General features: G+C 37.3%; 2 protein-coding genes and 1 long non-coding RNA gene across 4 annotated transcripts; all 3 read left to right on the forward strand.

The window, feature by feature from the left end:
- The first annotated feature begins 1,434 nt into the window (after positions 1–1,434).
- On the forward strand, positions 1,435–4,924 carry LOC140799825 (amino acid transporter AVT6A-like). 2 transcript variants are annotated; one of them, XM_073154303.1, is made up of 7 exons: positions 1,435–1,475; positions 1,687–1,872; positions 1,960–2,411; positions 2,930–3,082; positions 3,202–3,405; positions 3,632–4,097; positions 4,453–4,924. In XM_073154303.1, exons 3-7 carry the CDS (start codon positions 1,985–1,987, stop codon positions 4,577–4,579), a joined length of 1,377 nt encoding a protein of 458 aa, XP_073010404.1. In that variant the 5' UTR covers positions 1,435–1,475; positions 1,687–1,872; positions 1,960–1,984; the 3' UTR covers positions 4,580–4,924. The 2 variants fall into 2 exon arrangements, with proteins under 2 accessions (XP_073010404.1, XP_073010403.1); XM_073154302.1 differs by lacking the exon at positions 1,435–1,475 and having other exon boundaries at positions 1,566–1,872.
- A 210-nt stretch (positions 4,925–5,134) lies between these two features.
- Positions 5,135–11,443, forward strand: LOC140799823 (uncharacterized). The gene is made up of 12 exons (XM_073154299.1): positions 5,135–5,569; positions 5,764–5,849; positions 6,541–6,620; positions 6,862–6,917; positions 7,398–7,446; positions 7,683–7,832; positions 8,038–8,133; positions 8,208–8,321; positions 8,427–8,557; positions 9,059–9,300; positions 9,920–10,699; positions 10,784–11,443. The coding sequence occupies exons 1-12, from the start codon at positions 5,235–5,237 to the stop codon at positions 10,831–10,833; spliced, it is 2,169 nt and encodes a 722-aa protein (XP_073010400.1). The 5' UTR covers positions 5,135–5,234; the 3' UTR covers positions 10,834–11,443.
- A 516-nt stretch (positions 11,444–11,959) lies between these two features.
- On the forward strand, positions 11,960–13,119 carry LOC140800270 (uncharacterized). The gene is made up of 2 exons (XR_012111171.1): positions 11,960–12,692; positions 12,764–13,119. It is a non-coding gene; the product is annotated as an uncharacterized lncRNA (long non-coding RNA).
- The last annotated feature ends 531 nt before the right edge of the window (positions 13,120–13,650 follow it).

A 13,650-nucleotide genomic window follows, 5' to 3' on the forward strand; every position in this document is an offset into this window, starting at 1 on the left:
AAGAGAAATAGTCGTCTCTGACCAAGAATTTATTTTCTGAACCAAATTACATTCTCAAAAGGTTGTTTCTTACAACCAAATATTTCCATCATTTCAGAAGGCTATAATAGTGGTCAAAGATTATCAACTTGTGTCTTAGTCCTTTACATACAGAAAAGTGCAGCAAAAAATTATCCTTTGTACTCATGACTTTTTCTTTGATCTTTGTGTGTCTGTCTGAAGGTACTGCATTCAGGACTTACTTTGATTTGTGAAGGAAGACTTGCAGTGAGGGATTAGGCCCTTCCTTCTCTTCCTGCAAAGTCATTACAGCATCATCTAACCTGACTGCAATTGGAAATTGATAGTATCATTAGGACTCTCTGATTTGAGTTTTTCTTTCCTTTTTTCCTATCAATCCACACAAAAAATGATCACAGAAAACACATTGAATGCAATTTGATTCACAGTGCACATCTCAATAACTGTAATGCCTTTACAACTAGAAAGGCAGTGGTATTAACAGTTCTAACACTGAAGTATTTGATATAATTAAGATATTATTATTCACTCTCTTTTCACTTTTGTTACTTTAACCTTTAGCTACCCAATGATTACCATAGAATTAGAGAGAGGAGATTATTTGCAAATAAATCAAATTTAAGATATATGTATATTAAATAATTCTTCCTACCACCATGAGAGGAATGGAACCATGACCTACTAAACCACCCTCCCCTCTACATTAAGCAAATTCTTAATTATCCAAATAAGCATGATTAGTGAGTCCAAATGGGAGTCTCCAACGAAGGGTCCAGAATTAACCTTGGTGACACGTGGGACCCTTCGCCAACGTGTCATGAGTGGTGGGAAATGATCTATTGCTTCTATTCTACCAATATAATACTATGGTAAGCAGTACACCTCCCTCATAATTGTTGTAATATGCCAAGCTTTCTATCTTTTTTTTATTGGTGGAGAATAATAATACCTGATGACCTATGTGGCTATGTCTCCTTTAAGCATGTGGGAAATAAAAAACCAATCACAAGGAGACACCTAATAAATAATAGAGAATTTATAAAACAAATATGTACCTTTGGCTTTTATTATTATTATTATTATTATCATTAACACCTTACTATTACCTATTTTCATATGAACATTCTTATTTATTTTTTATAATATTTTGACTTGATGGCATAGAGATGAGGCATTGAATAGCTATTTTACTTTTAATTTCTCTTTTTTTTTTTTTTTTTTTTTTTAAATGAAGGCTAAAATTCATCATGCAACAGTTATACGATATTTCGTTAATGGAAAAGCAGAGATAAATTAATCGGAAAAAGATTTAGAAGATTTTACTTAAGTAAGGGGGTCAAAGTGTCATAAAAAATAATTGAGGGGCCAACGTGAAAATGAGCAATAGTTAAAGGTTGTGAGAAATGATCTCCCGGATTTTAATTAGAGTTTAGATGGTTGGTGAATGGAGTCAGGTGAGTATCGAAAATTAATCTATTATTTCTCTCCTCTCCTCTCCTCTCTTTCTCTCTCCCAATTCGCTTCCTTCCTCTCCTTCCTCCCTTCTCTCGTATTCGCGCATCCCCGGAGAAGACGAGGGGAGTGAGGAAGAGGAAAAGCCGACGACAATTCCCCTATTCCAAGGCAAAAAAGACTACTAAAACCTCCGATCTCGATCTCTTACAGAAAATTACGCAAATTGACGTCGTCATCTTCTCTGCAAGTCAATTTGGAGATTACTTCGCTTACATACTTGAACGACACGGAAGGCAACCTCTATAAGCTTCTGGGGCCTATCCCGAGAGGAAAGCTCTTTCCTTTCTCTTTCCATCTTGCAAATCTGTGGGTTTTGGATCTTGGATTCTTTTGCTGGTAGGATTTCTTTAAAATTGGTCATTTTGTTTGGCATTTCCTGCTCAAAAACCGATCTTGGTATGCTAAGTATTGGTTTTTGGACAGATTCAAGTTGTTTTGATCCCTAAACATGACTATTGGAAGCATTAATCCGGTTGAGAATAGGGGAAATCGGAAGAACAAGCAGGTTCGTGATGAGAATGCTCCACTGCTACCAACCAAACAGGAGGAAGAAGGGGGCTTCGATGAGTTCGATGGAGCCTCCTTTGCCGGGGCTGTGTTTAATCTTTCCACCACCATTGTTGGAGCGGGAATCATGGCCCTTCCCGCCACTATGAAGGTATTAGGGCTTATTCCGGGGATTCTCATGATTATATTTGGGGCTTTCCTCACCGAGTCTTCGATCGAGATGCTGATAAGGTTCAGCAGGGTGGGGAATGCGATTTCCTATGGAGAAGTTATGGGTGATACCTTTGGAAAGATTGGGAAGATATTGCTTCAAGCTTGCGTCGTTGTGAATAATGTTGGAGTTATGATTGTCTACATGATTATTATTGGTATAGTATCTGACTAATAAAATCTTTCTTTGGTGTCCATTTTCTACAGCATACATAGCTGCGAATTACTTTGATAGTACACCCAACTCGCTGGATGCTATTCCAATATTTCATAGCTAGTAGAAGTACAGTAATATCATCAACAGCTTAATGACGTATCCATTGTCCTGTGAGAACGTGTTGTCATGGAATAACTTTGGTTCCTTATTATCTATCTTATTTGTATTTGAGAAGAATCTATGTTTCAGATCTAGTTCTGTTTAACCTACTGGACAGTCTAAATACATTCTTGCTTCCTGTAAAATTCCCTTACTATAATCCAAAGCTACTTTTACCTTTCACATATTGCTCGGTTATATTTCGATAAGCTTCTTTCATTTTAAGTTGTCTTCAATTGGATTACTTAAGGGAGCCAATACTCTTTCTTTAAAAAGGAATATTAGCACTATACTGGCAGCTTCTTAGATACAGAGGCATCCTATTGAATCTGACCGATGTACTTGTGCTTTCCTCTCAAGGTGATGTGCTCTCTGGAACTTCTTCGACTGGTGTTCACCACTTTGGTGTCTTGGAAGGATGGTTTGGGGCACACTGGTGGAATGGACGATTTTTTGTTCTTCTGGTCACTGTTCTTCTAGTATTTATACCACTGTCATGCTTCAAGCGTGTGGGTAAGTGTGCTGTTCTAAATGCAATACTACATGCGAATTCTTCAAATTGTTTGATAAAGACATATTTCTGCAATTGTTGTTTGTCAAACTGATAATAGGTTCTGTTTCTTCTTTTGCAGATTCGTTGAGATACACATCTGCTATATCAGTTGGACTTGCAGTTGTTTTTGTTGTAATTACTGCTGGGATTGCTATTGTTAAGTTGCTGAGTGGAAGCATTCCCATGCCTAAGTTATTTCCTGATCTACCTGATTTGGCATCTGTTTGGAACCTTTTCACAGCAGTTCCTGTTCTTGTCACTGCATATATTTGCCACTACAACGGTACCAAAGCAAGAATTTTTTTTTCTTTTATATTATCTTGGCACAAAACTATAGTTATGGAGCATAAGTTATCACGTAGTCAATATAATCTCTCTCTGGTGTCACAAGTTTAATCTTTAGATTTTTATTATTCATGTTTAAATCTTGTTAATACATCTCTGAGGAATCAGATAAGTTAGAAGATAGTTGTTTAACTTGTCTAAGGAAGCACTTTTTCACTTTGCAGTTCATACTATAGACAATGAGCTGGATGACTCTTCCCAGATAAAACCCATTGTTCGTACTTCGCTACTTCTCTGCTCGACTGTCTATGTAACTACAAGCTTCTTTGGATTTCTCCTGTTTGGTGAGTCCACCCTTGATGATGTACTTGCAAACTTTGATTCCAACCTTGGTATCCCGTACAGCTCCATTCTCAATGATGCTGTCCGGGTGAGCTATGCTCTCCACCTGATGCTCGTGTTCCCCATCATCTTCCATGCTTTGCGGCTTAACTTGGATGGCCTCCTCTTTCCATCATCAAGTCCTTTATCTTCTGACAATCGGAGATTTGCCTTAATAACAGCAGCACTCCTTTCAGTCATTTTCTTGGCTGCGAATTTCATACCCAGCATCTGGGATGCCTTTCAGTTTACAGGTGCAACTGCTGCTGTTTGTATTGCCTTCATATTCCCTGCGGCAATTACTCTAAGGTGAGCACTCAGTTCAACTAGCTCATATCTTTAGCTTGCTAAAATGTCATGTTGTGTTAGTATCTTGTTTTACTTGAATATGAATATATAGCCTTGGCTTTTTTGCATAAACATGAATCATTTGGAATGAATTTCATTTATTATGCAAATATTGTATGTTATACTCTCATCAGAAGGCAGAGCTTGAATTGATGCATCCGAAACTAGATTAGAAGCTTCTGATAACTGATATGAATGCACCTTTCTGCACCTGAGCTTTATTTTCAATGTTCTACATAAAAATTCTGAATCATTTTATAAACCATCTGTTCATCATCCATGATTACTCATCTTCTTTTTGTCTGCCATTTTTCAGGGATCGCTATGGCATCGCAACCAAATGGGATAAAGTGTTATCTGTTTTTATGATCGTTCTCGCTGTGCTATCTAACGCAATCGCGGTGTACAGTGATGCCTATTCCCTCTTCAACAAGCAAGCCTGATCCCCCATCAAGTGCTAGCAACGCAATGGTGTGCTGCGGCTGCTGTGCAATTATAGTATGATGGAGCTATCCAGTTTGGCGTAAGGTTTATTCAATGGTTATAACTCAACATCTAGGTTGAGTTACATCCTGTACCATATCTACAGTTGCTCACAACTCGGAAGTAGATGATCATTAAAACATGTGAACTGGACGGTTGAGATGCATCAGTTAATCTTCTGATTAATTCTGAGTTGTTCTCCTGCCAGTATATCTGCATGTTAGAACTTTATGATTGTAAAATTTAATAGAATAAGTTTCCGAATTAAATTTATAATATGTGATATATGTAGACGTTATTCTCAAGTGTTGCTGTTTCTCTCCAGTTGTTCTCTTGATGTTACTGCAAGAGTAAACATTAGTAGAACTTCAAGATGAATAAACAAAATTATGCACATAGGTGCTATCACAGTACTTAAATTGAACTAGTTAACCCGTTTATATCAGACCCAAACCCGATAACCCAGTTCGGAGTCGGATCGATTTAGCGGGTTAAGAGGATCCTCATTACGACCCATAGCACCGGATCCTGTCCACTAGTTGGTCGGACGATATAGTTACTCCCTATTGCCCTCCTCCTTCCTCTCCAAGTCCCTCCTCCTCCCTGTCCTCGAAAATGAAGGTTCCCATGGGTCCTCCTGCTCCCCGAAACCCTAACCCTAACCCTGATCCCGAACCAGAGCCGCCGAAGGAGGATGAACCCCTTGCCGAGGTCTCGAAACCCGCCGCGCCGGATGGAGCTCCGATGGATGAGGTCAGCGCAGCACCAGTCGCGGAGTCGGAGAAAGAGGAGCCCCAACACCCTAACCCTAGCCCTAGTTCGACGCCGGCGGCATCCCAGAGCGGGAAATTTCCCGTTCCTTACTCGATCCCGCCGTGGAGCGAAGTCCCCTCCTATCCTTTCTTCTTCGAGGTCCTCAAAGACGGGTCCATCATCGAGCAATTGGACGTGTAAGAGATCTTTATCCGGTTCTTTGATTCGTCATTGTTTTGGTATCGAGATTGGGCTATATTGGTAGTTCGCAGTTCTGCTCTCGGAAAATATAATCTTTCCATGGCGAAACTCTTTGAGTCATCATTACTTCGTTTTCGAACATCTTCTTTTACTTTCTTTTCGTTTTAACTAAGAAAACATGTTGATGCAGGTCCAACAAAGGTTGCTACATGTTTGGACGCGTAGATCTTTGTGATTTCATATTGGAACATCCAACCATTTCTCGATATCATGCAGGCAAGTCAATCATATATATATTTTTTAGTTACTTCCATTTTTGTGTATGACTTCAAAACGTTTAATTTGGTGCTACAAATGGTATTGCACTACATATATATCTTGTTTTGAACCTAACTTATCTGTTGGAGGTGCGCTTGGCAAATATAGCAACTCATGTTTGGATGAATTGTTCATGATTGTGGCCTTAATGTTATTTATTTTGTCCTAAAAGATAAATTTTAGAGTGCCCGAACGTACCTTGACCTTGGAGACTAGCTATTAGTGGATTCTTATCTGACCTAAACCTGGTGACTCACTGATGATACTTCCCTTCAAGCTAATAAGAGAAGTTCAATCTGATGTTTGCGTTGATATTATATTAAAATTGCAATCTTTGGATTGTATGCTGTTTGTTGTGTGGAGAGACTGTAAAGTTTGCTTCTAGGGGAATGATATATGACTATCTTTTAGATAAGAACCTTTGTCTAAGGCATTTATTTGGCCCATGTGACTTGCTTCTGTTATATGTATTGAAGACCTACCTGTAGATAGATATTATGATATTTCTTGCTTCTCAATATTTGAAGATTTAAACATATAATAGCTTATCTGTGCAGTCTGGGTGCTGTTTTACGCTAGCGTAGATTTGTAATATAGTTGGCAAAACATCTGAATGTATGAGCTACGCTTATTATTCATGCCTCAACAGTTCTGCAGTTTAAAAGAGATGGTGGAGTGTTTCTTTATGACCTTGGCAGTACACATGGGACTTCTGTCAACAAGAATCAGGTATTTGTTTCTTCATAGCCTCATATTTGCAAATATTGAGAACTCTCATGATGATGGGTTGGCATGTTATTTTTTAAGTATATACTCATTGGTTATTAAGAGACTCAAATTGGAATTGCAAAGATTATCTATTGATTCAATGAAGTTCACTTTCACATGATCTGCTTATGCACTGTGGAAGTTGATTTGTATCTAGCTTTTTGTTTCATTCTTATCAAGTGTTTTCTATACTCCCTATTAGGTTAAGAAGAAGGTGTACACGGAAATTCATGTTGGCGATGTAATCAGATTTGGCCTGTAAGTTAACTCATTCCTTTTGTAGCTATTCAAATAGTCCAGTCTTCTTTTCTTCCATTTTCTGTTTCTTTATTTGATTTAATTCAATTTGCTAATCGTCAAACATAATTTGCTTTGTTTTATGCTAAACTTCTTAAAACATTCTGTTTTATATCACATCTATAGTCATTAATAAATTAAACCGATTTTCAATTTGCATTGCATGCCCTTTTTTGCATTGTGGCTGGGACATCAAGAATATCCATTTTAGGTCTCTCTTTAAACAAAGTTGATAAAATTACAGCGGCAACCATTTTTTTGAAGTACTTGCTTAGTTTAATAGTGGAGTTATTTATTTTTAGTCAGTGACATTCTTGTCAATTTCTGCCATTGTTTATTACTATAAGGCTAATGTTTTGGCTTTACTTATAAATATTTAGTTGGGAGAATCTTCATGTCTAAAGATCTATTACTGACATTCTCTTTTCCCATCTTCAACAGCTCCTCACGGTTGTATATTTTCCAAGGGCCATCCGAGCTGATGCTTCCGGTAAGATAATATGGATTCATGTTTTAACTGTAAGCAACTTTAATAAGCATTGAGGAAGCTATCTGACTGCATTGCATTTGTTCTTTCCTTTTCCTTTCTCCAAAATGGATGGCTGGAAGCTCTGGCACAAGGATATGTTAGGATAACATAGGAAATCCTCAGTTTTTAAATGCGTTTTCATTAATTCTTAAGTCTTCATCAGTACAGCTTTCTATAATTATTCTCTTATTTAATAGGAGGGGGATTTGAAGAAATTACGGAATGCTAAGATTCGAGAGGAGCTGCTCGATCGCGAAGCATCACTTCTACGAGCAAAAACTGAAGCATCTCTTGCAGAGGGAATATCATGGGGCATGGCTGAGGATGCAGTTGAAGAAACCACAGATGTGAGTTTTCAATTCCTTTTTCAATATTCCATCATTCTATGTATGAGCTATAAATCTATGTGCTATAACATGTATTATGTTTCATGCTTGCCATGCTTAGTCTTTCTGAATATCTAGGTCCAGACCTTTTATTATTATTGTCATTTTTATTCTACTTTGGTTATATACATGCCTTTTGATTAATGAACAAGCTGTTATCTTCTAGAATGATGCAGAAGAGGTGACATGGCAATCATATAAAGGACAGCTTACAGAACGCCAGGAGAAAACTCGCAGCAAGATAATAAAAAGAATGGAAAAGGTATGTACTTGATGGAATAAATGTTTGTGCATGTTAGCATATTAAATCCTTTTCTGCAATCATTTGTGTCATAGGTTGCCAATATGAAGAAAGAAATTGATGCTATTAGAGTAAAAGACATTGCTCAAGGTGGGTTGACTCAAGGTCAACAAACACAGATTGCACGAAATGAACAAAGAACATCACAGGTCAGTAGAATACTAGAATATGATATCCTAATATATCTTTCTTCATTTTTCTACAATAGCATTTTGGGTCATGCAAATGAGTAATTGTTAACTTTCTTGGCTCAGATTATGGAGGAACTGGAGAACCTAGAAGAAACCTTAAATGAGAGTATACGAGAAAGTCTTGGTGCCCGTGCTGGGAAGGTAGTCCCTGGTATGAAGAAAGGAAATATTGAGGATGAAGATGATATATTGAGGTAGCTTATACTTTTCATGGAATACTTGTGACAGTTCTATGTATAGGGGATAAAAAGATGATTTAGTATTTCTAAGATAGGGGCATTAAGGTGGGCGAATGTATTTTTGGTGATAGATGGAAAATGTATCTGAGTAGTGTACTCGAGCTGAGCATCATTGAACTTAGCTTGATCAAAGTTGTCTTAAAATTAATTTTGAACCAAGGATTGGTGATCAAGTTTAGCTCATTATTTTCCAATTTGAGCTTAATTTCAGACCTTTATGATCCATTCTAAATATCCAGCAAAAGACTAATTTTTTCAACTCTTCCTCGTATCACTTCTTGGCACATGAGTTCTAAGAAAAAAGCTCAATTTGTATTAAAAAAGGAATTTTAATGTGCACAATTAGTTACTGATGTAGAGCTAAGGCGAGTTCCTTTACAAGTTAGCATTCTTGTTTGGCAGAAAAATTCAAGCACTTAATTGCTTGTTTAGTAATAAGTCCTTTTTACTATCCAGTGATGACGATGACTTTTATGATCGGACAAAGAAGCCACCGTCCACTCGAAAATCTGGTGAACAGCCATCAGTTGAAACAGCTGATACTCTTCTCGACAAGAAGGATGCTATTATCACAGAAATGGAGGACAAGAGGAAGTTGCTTGCAAATGAGAAAAATAAACTGACACCTAACAGTGATACTAGGGATGAGGATAAGGATGACCTTGATGCATACATGTCTGGATTGTCATCTCAACTAGGTGAGGATCCTTGGCATGTGCTTGTTGCAGAAGTTTCTTTCATTATTATACTCAGCTAACTGTGATTTCATGATTTGAATTTGAGGATCTTATTCATAATCTCTTTTGCTTCTCTATTACCATGGCCACTGTTATGTCTAACTTTTCATCCATGGAACTTCATTTTTTTCTTTTGTGGCAAAAGTTTTCGTGGTTTGGTATATGTTTTGTATATGTTTTCTACTCCTTTGCTGAAAAATCATGTAAAACAGATATTTCTATTTCGTCTGCGTGTGTGTGTGTATGTTCTTGTGTATCTGTGTGTATATGTGTTATAATGTATATCCTTAAAGCTATACAATTTCATGATATTATTGTTGAAGATAATTAGTAGACATGTTATTGTTGTGAAAAATCCCTATTGCCATTCTGTGGCATATTTTTTTTTTACATTGCTGGATGGAGACACGAACACATGTTATTGTTGTAGAAAATCTCTTTGGCCATTCTTTGGCAATACATTCCTGGATGGAGACATGGATACCTGTAACATTCATAGTTTCTTTCCTGTTGTTTGGTAGTAGATCGATGAGTACTGTTTTATTCTACTATTGACAACTTATTACCCCTGAGATTACAGTGCATGACAGAATTGTACGCATTCAGAAGGAATTGACTGATCTTCAAGTTGACTTGGACAAGATAATGTATTTGCTCAAAATAGCTGATCCAATGGGGGAAGCTGCTCGGAAAAGAGATTTGAAATCACAAGAACTGAAGGCCGAACCAACTCCTGATACTTCAAGACAACAGTTATTTGATCAAAAGCAAGCTGGACTGCCTGAAACAGCTGCATTAGTTAAAAAAACAAAGGAATCTTTAACTTCCAAACAACCAAAACAAGACATTGAGGAAATTAAACATGTTCTGGGAGAAAAAGAAAATGGAGCACCTGTATACTCCGCAACAAAACCTCAATGGCTTGGTGCCACAAGGAAAATGGCTCCTGAGGAGAATGAGGTACAAGAGGTAGATGCACATGCAGAAGAATCTGATAATTTTGTAGATTATAAAGATCGCAATAAGGCTCTTAACCAACCAGATGCTCAAAAGGAAATTGAAAATGCTTCCGGTCTTATAATACGGAAGCGAAAGCCTGCTGGTGATCCTGTAGCTACTGTAGATAAAGCATCCAGAGTAGCAGACTCAGCTGAAGCTGAAACTTCAGCTGCTGATGCTGTGGCTCTTCTGCTCAAGCATAAAAGAGGCTATGTTGGCTTGGATGTAGAGGATGGAAATCAAGTTCAAAATGGACATAAAAAGGAGAAGGAACAATCACAAGTCAAACGGGTGTTGGGACCTTCGAAACCAGATTTTCTTGACAGTGGTCCAGATTATGAATCATGGGTGCCTCCTGAAGGTAAAACACACGTTATTCTATAACTTAGCGATTTCCTTTTACCTTCCTTTCTTATTATTAACATTGCCTTGATATGCCATGCAGGACAAACTGGTGATGGGCGTACTTCTTTGAATGAGCGCCTGGGTTATTGATGTGAGCTATTTTAATATTGAGAAATCTGCTGGTGTGATCAATTACTGGAGTGAGCAATTATCCATTCTGCAAATCTGATCTTCCAAGAATAGCCCTTGATCTTCATGTGATATTTGATATTTTGAAGTTTTGGCATGTTTTTATCCTGCACTGCGGATATTATCAACGGAATCATTTCTTGACGATGATTACACTGACTTTGTTCCAGCCTTCTGAGGAACCACTATAATGGAATTTAGTTGTACATGGGCTCCTGACCACCTGTTGCATCCTTCAGAAAATGTAAATAGAGATGCCACATTTCTCAGAACTGGTTCCAGCTTTAGATGAACTGAGGTATCTAAGGTTTGAGGGTGAAATGTTGTAAATTACTTGCATGCACAAAAGAATGACATCTAGATATACAGTGTCTTTTTGACAAAAATCTAGATATACAATGTCGCTGTTTAAGAATGTGTTAATTAGGTCTTTTGTTGCGCTTTTAGGTAAACTCGGAGTATCCTACCAGTATCATGTCATTACTGGTGGGTAATTTTACATTGCAGTGTATCTGTAGTTGATGACAAATTGGTTTATTAAATTCTTTTTTCCCTTATTGTTCTCACTAAATTGTAAATTTTGCAATATCTTGCTTTCTAGAGTTGTTCAAAGAACTAACCAACAGGAAAGAAAAAGAAAGGAAAGATTAGATATACTTTCTAGTCAAGCATGAAATTTACATTACAGAGCCGGCAAGCCAGATAAAATGGGAGGTATGCTGCTACACAACTATTGAACATTAACTTGGCCTCATCTTTAGCTATCAAACAAATGGGAAATGAACAAGCTACTAGTCAAAGTCTCATGGTAATTTATTCGAATCACGACACAATTATGGGTTGTGGTGCTTGGCTCCTTCGCCCATACTCCCTCCCTTTTTTATCACTTTCTTCGCTTTTTTATACCCAATATGTACGGAATGATGATACTTCTTGCTTTCTTTTTTATGTAAGGCATGTGAGAGAGACAGAGAGGAGGTGTGAACATTATAAACCCAAAGTGCCCAACGCTCCTACCTCTATAACTCATCTCTATAGGGGAGAGAGAGAGAGAGAGAGAGAGAGAGAAAAAAAAAAGAACTTTATGTACTTCCACGCCTATAAAGGATCACCACTGGCACGAGTTACTATGAGCAGATGAGGCACCCATTATATTATATTTCATTCACACCCCCCCTCCCACTCACACACTGCAAAGGGAATTGGATTCTATAATTTCAATAGAGGAGACATGCAACTTGGTGGTTTGCTAAAAAGCTTTGGATACCAAATTCCAACGCCTCCTTGTTGCATGCATGGACGCAGACAGGCCCCAAACACCCGTATCTTCCATTCCACGCATTGCTAGCTACACCAAAATCAAATAACTGCACTTCTAATCTTTCAATTATAATTAACTCTCTAGATCTTCCTCATGTTGAGTATTCCCAAGGCCAAGTAAGAGCCATTCAAGAAGCGCCAGGTAATGTTGGTCAAAGAAGATTAATGAGACAGTAGATTTTGGAATCCTTGCTTTGACTTCCTACTGTTTGGATTCTCGCATTTATAAACTCTGCTTCAGAACTAAAACATTAACTAAAAAAAATCTACTAGTTAGTAATGTGGTCCACAGGCTTTCTAGTTCTGCTTCTTTTGTTCTCTTTGACTGCTCTTAGACACTCCTCAGCTGATGCCCACCACGGTAAGCACTCCTCTTTAGTTCCATCCTTGGTCAATATAAAGCTAAACATAAATCTTTTGAAGATATCTATCTGTACGTACTCTTCTTCGCAGAGGTCAGAATGACGGCGAGTAGCAGTCGGAACATCAACGGTGATAAGGTCTGTTAAATTATCAACTTTCATCTTGAGTGACATTGCTGTTTTAATTAGTCGAACTTGTCGATCGGCAGAAACTTCACGACGAGATAAGATGGCCATGGAAGGGAAGGAAGATGGTTGCAGAGAATGCAATGGAAGTGATCAAGAGTTCAAGCAGCATAGAAGCAAGCTCTTCTTCTGTCAGTCTATCTCAGCATAAAGAAGAAGGGAAGTTGAACTTGGTTGAAGTGTTAAGTAGTAGAAGGTTTACTTACAGGTTCAAGTTGACTGCTCGTCTCATACCTTTCAATTCTGATTACCATCCTCCCAAAATTCACCCCCCAAAGAACAACTAAGATCATAAACGTAATGTAATAGTGTTGATGCCAAAAGAGTTAACCTCATAATTTCTTTTGTAAGGCAATACATTTTATGTCCTTTAAACAAATATTTATGAAAGTTTAGTTTAGTTTAATTTATTAATAAATAAATAGAATAATTATACTAAGTTTTTTTTTATAATTATTATTATTTTCCACATAGACGTTCTGAAATTTCTTTTATATCCAAATAGATTCCTCAACTAAAAAATTATGGAGATAAACTGGTAAATAATTTCTTATTTTTTTTATTAAAAAACAGTAATTATAACTCTAAAATATACAGCATCTGCATCCATCAACGTGTAGGATTTTGAGTGGGTAAAGCTAAATCTAAGCGTATTTTTTTAAAGTGCGTTCCAATGCCCGAGGAGTTCGAACGCACTCGTAAGTAAGTAAGTGTTTATAAATATTATTAAGCTAAAATTATAGTAAACTAATCCAACCGCTACGAGAGACTTAAAAATAATTATATTTTGCATCTCTACTATTGATTTGCATCTCCGGTAGATATAGGCTTAAAAAAAATTATGATTATAGTTTTCCTTGCAACAGCCTAATATCTCCCTCCAACCCAAAACCCAAGATCTAAAAAGATA

Source organism: Typha latifolia, chromosome 13, assembly GCF_019914945.1.
Source record: "Typha latifolia isolate L0001 chromosome 13, TyphaL0001v2, whole genome shotgun sequence".
Lineage (NCBI taxonomy): Eukaryota > Viridiplantae > Streptophyta > Magnoliopsida > Poales > Typhaceae > Typha > Typha latifolia.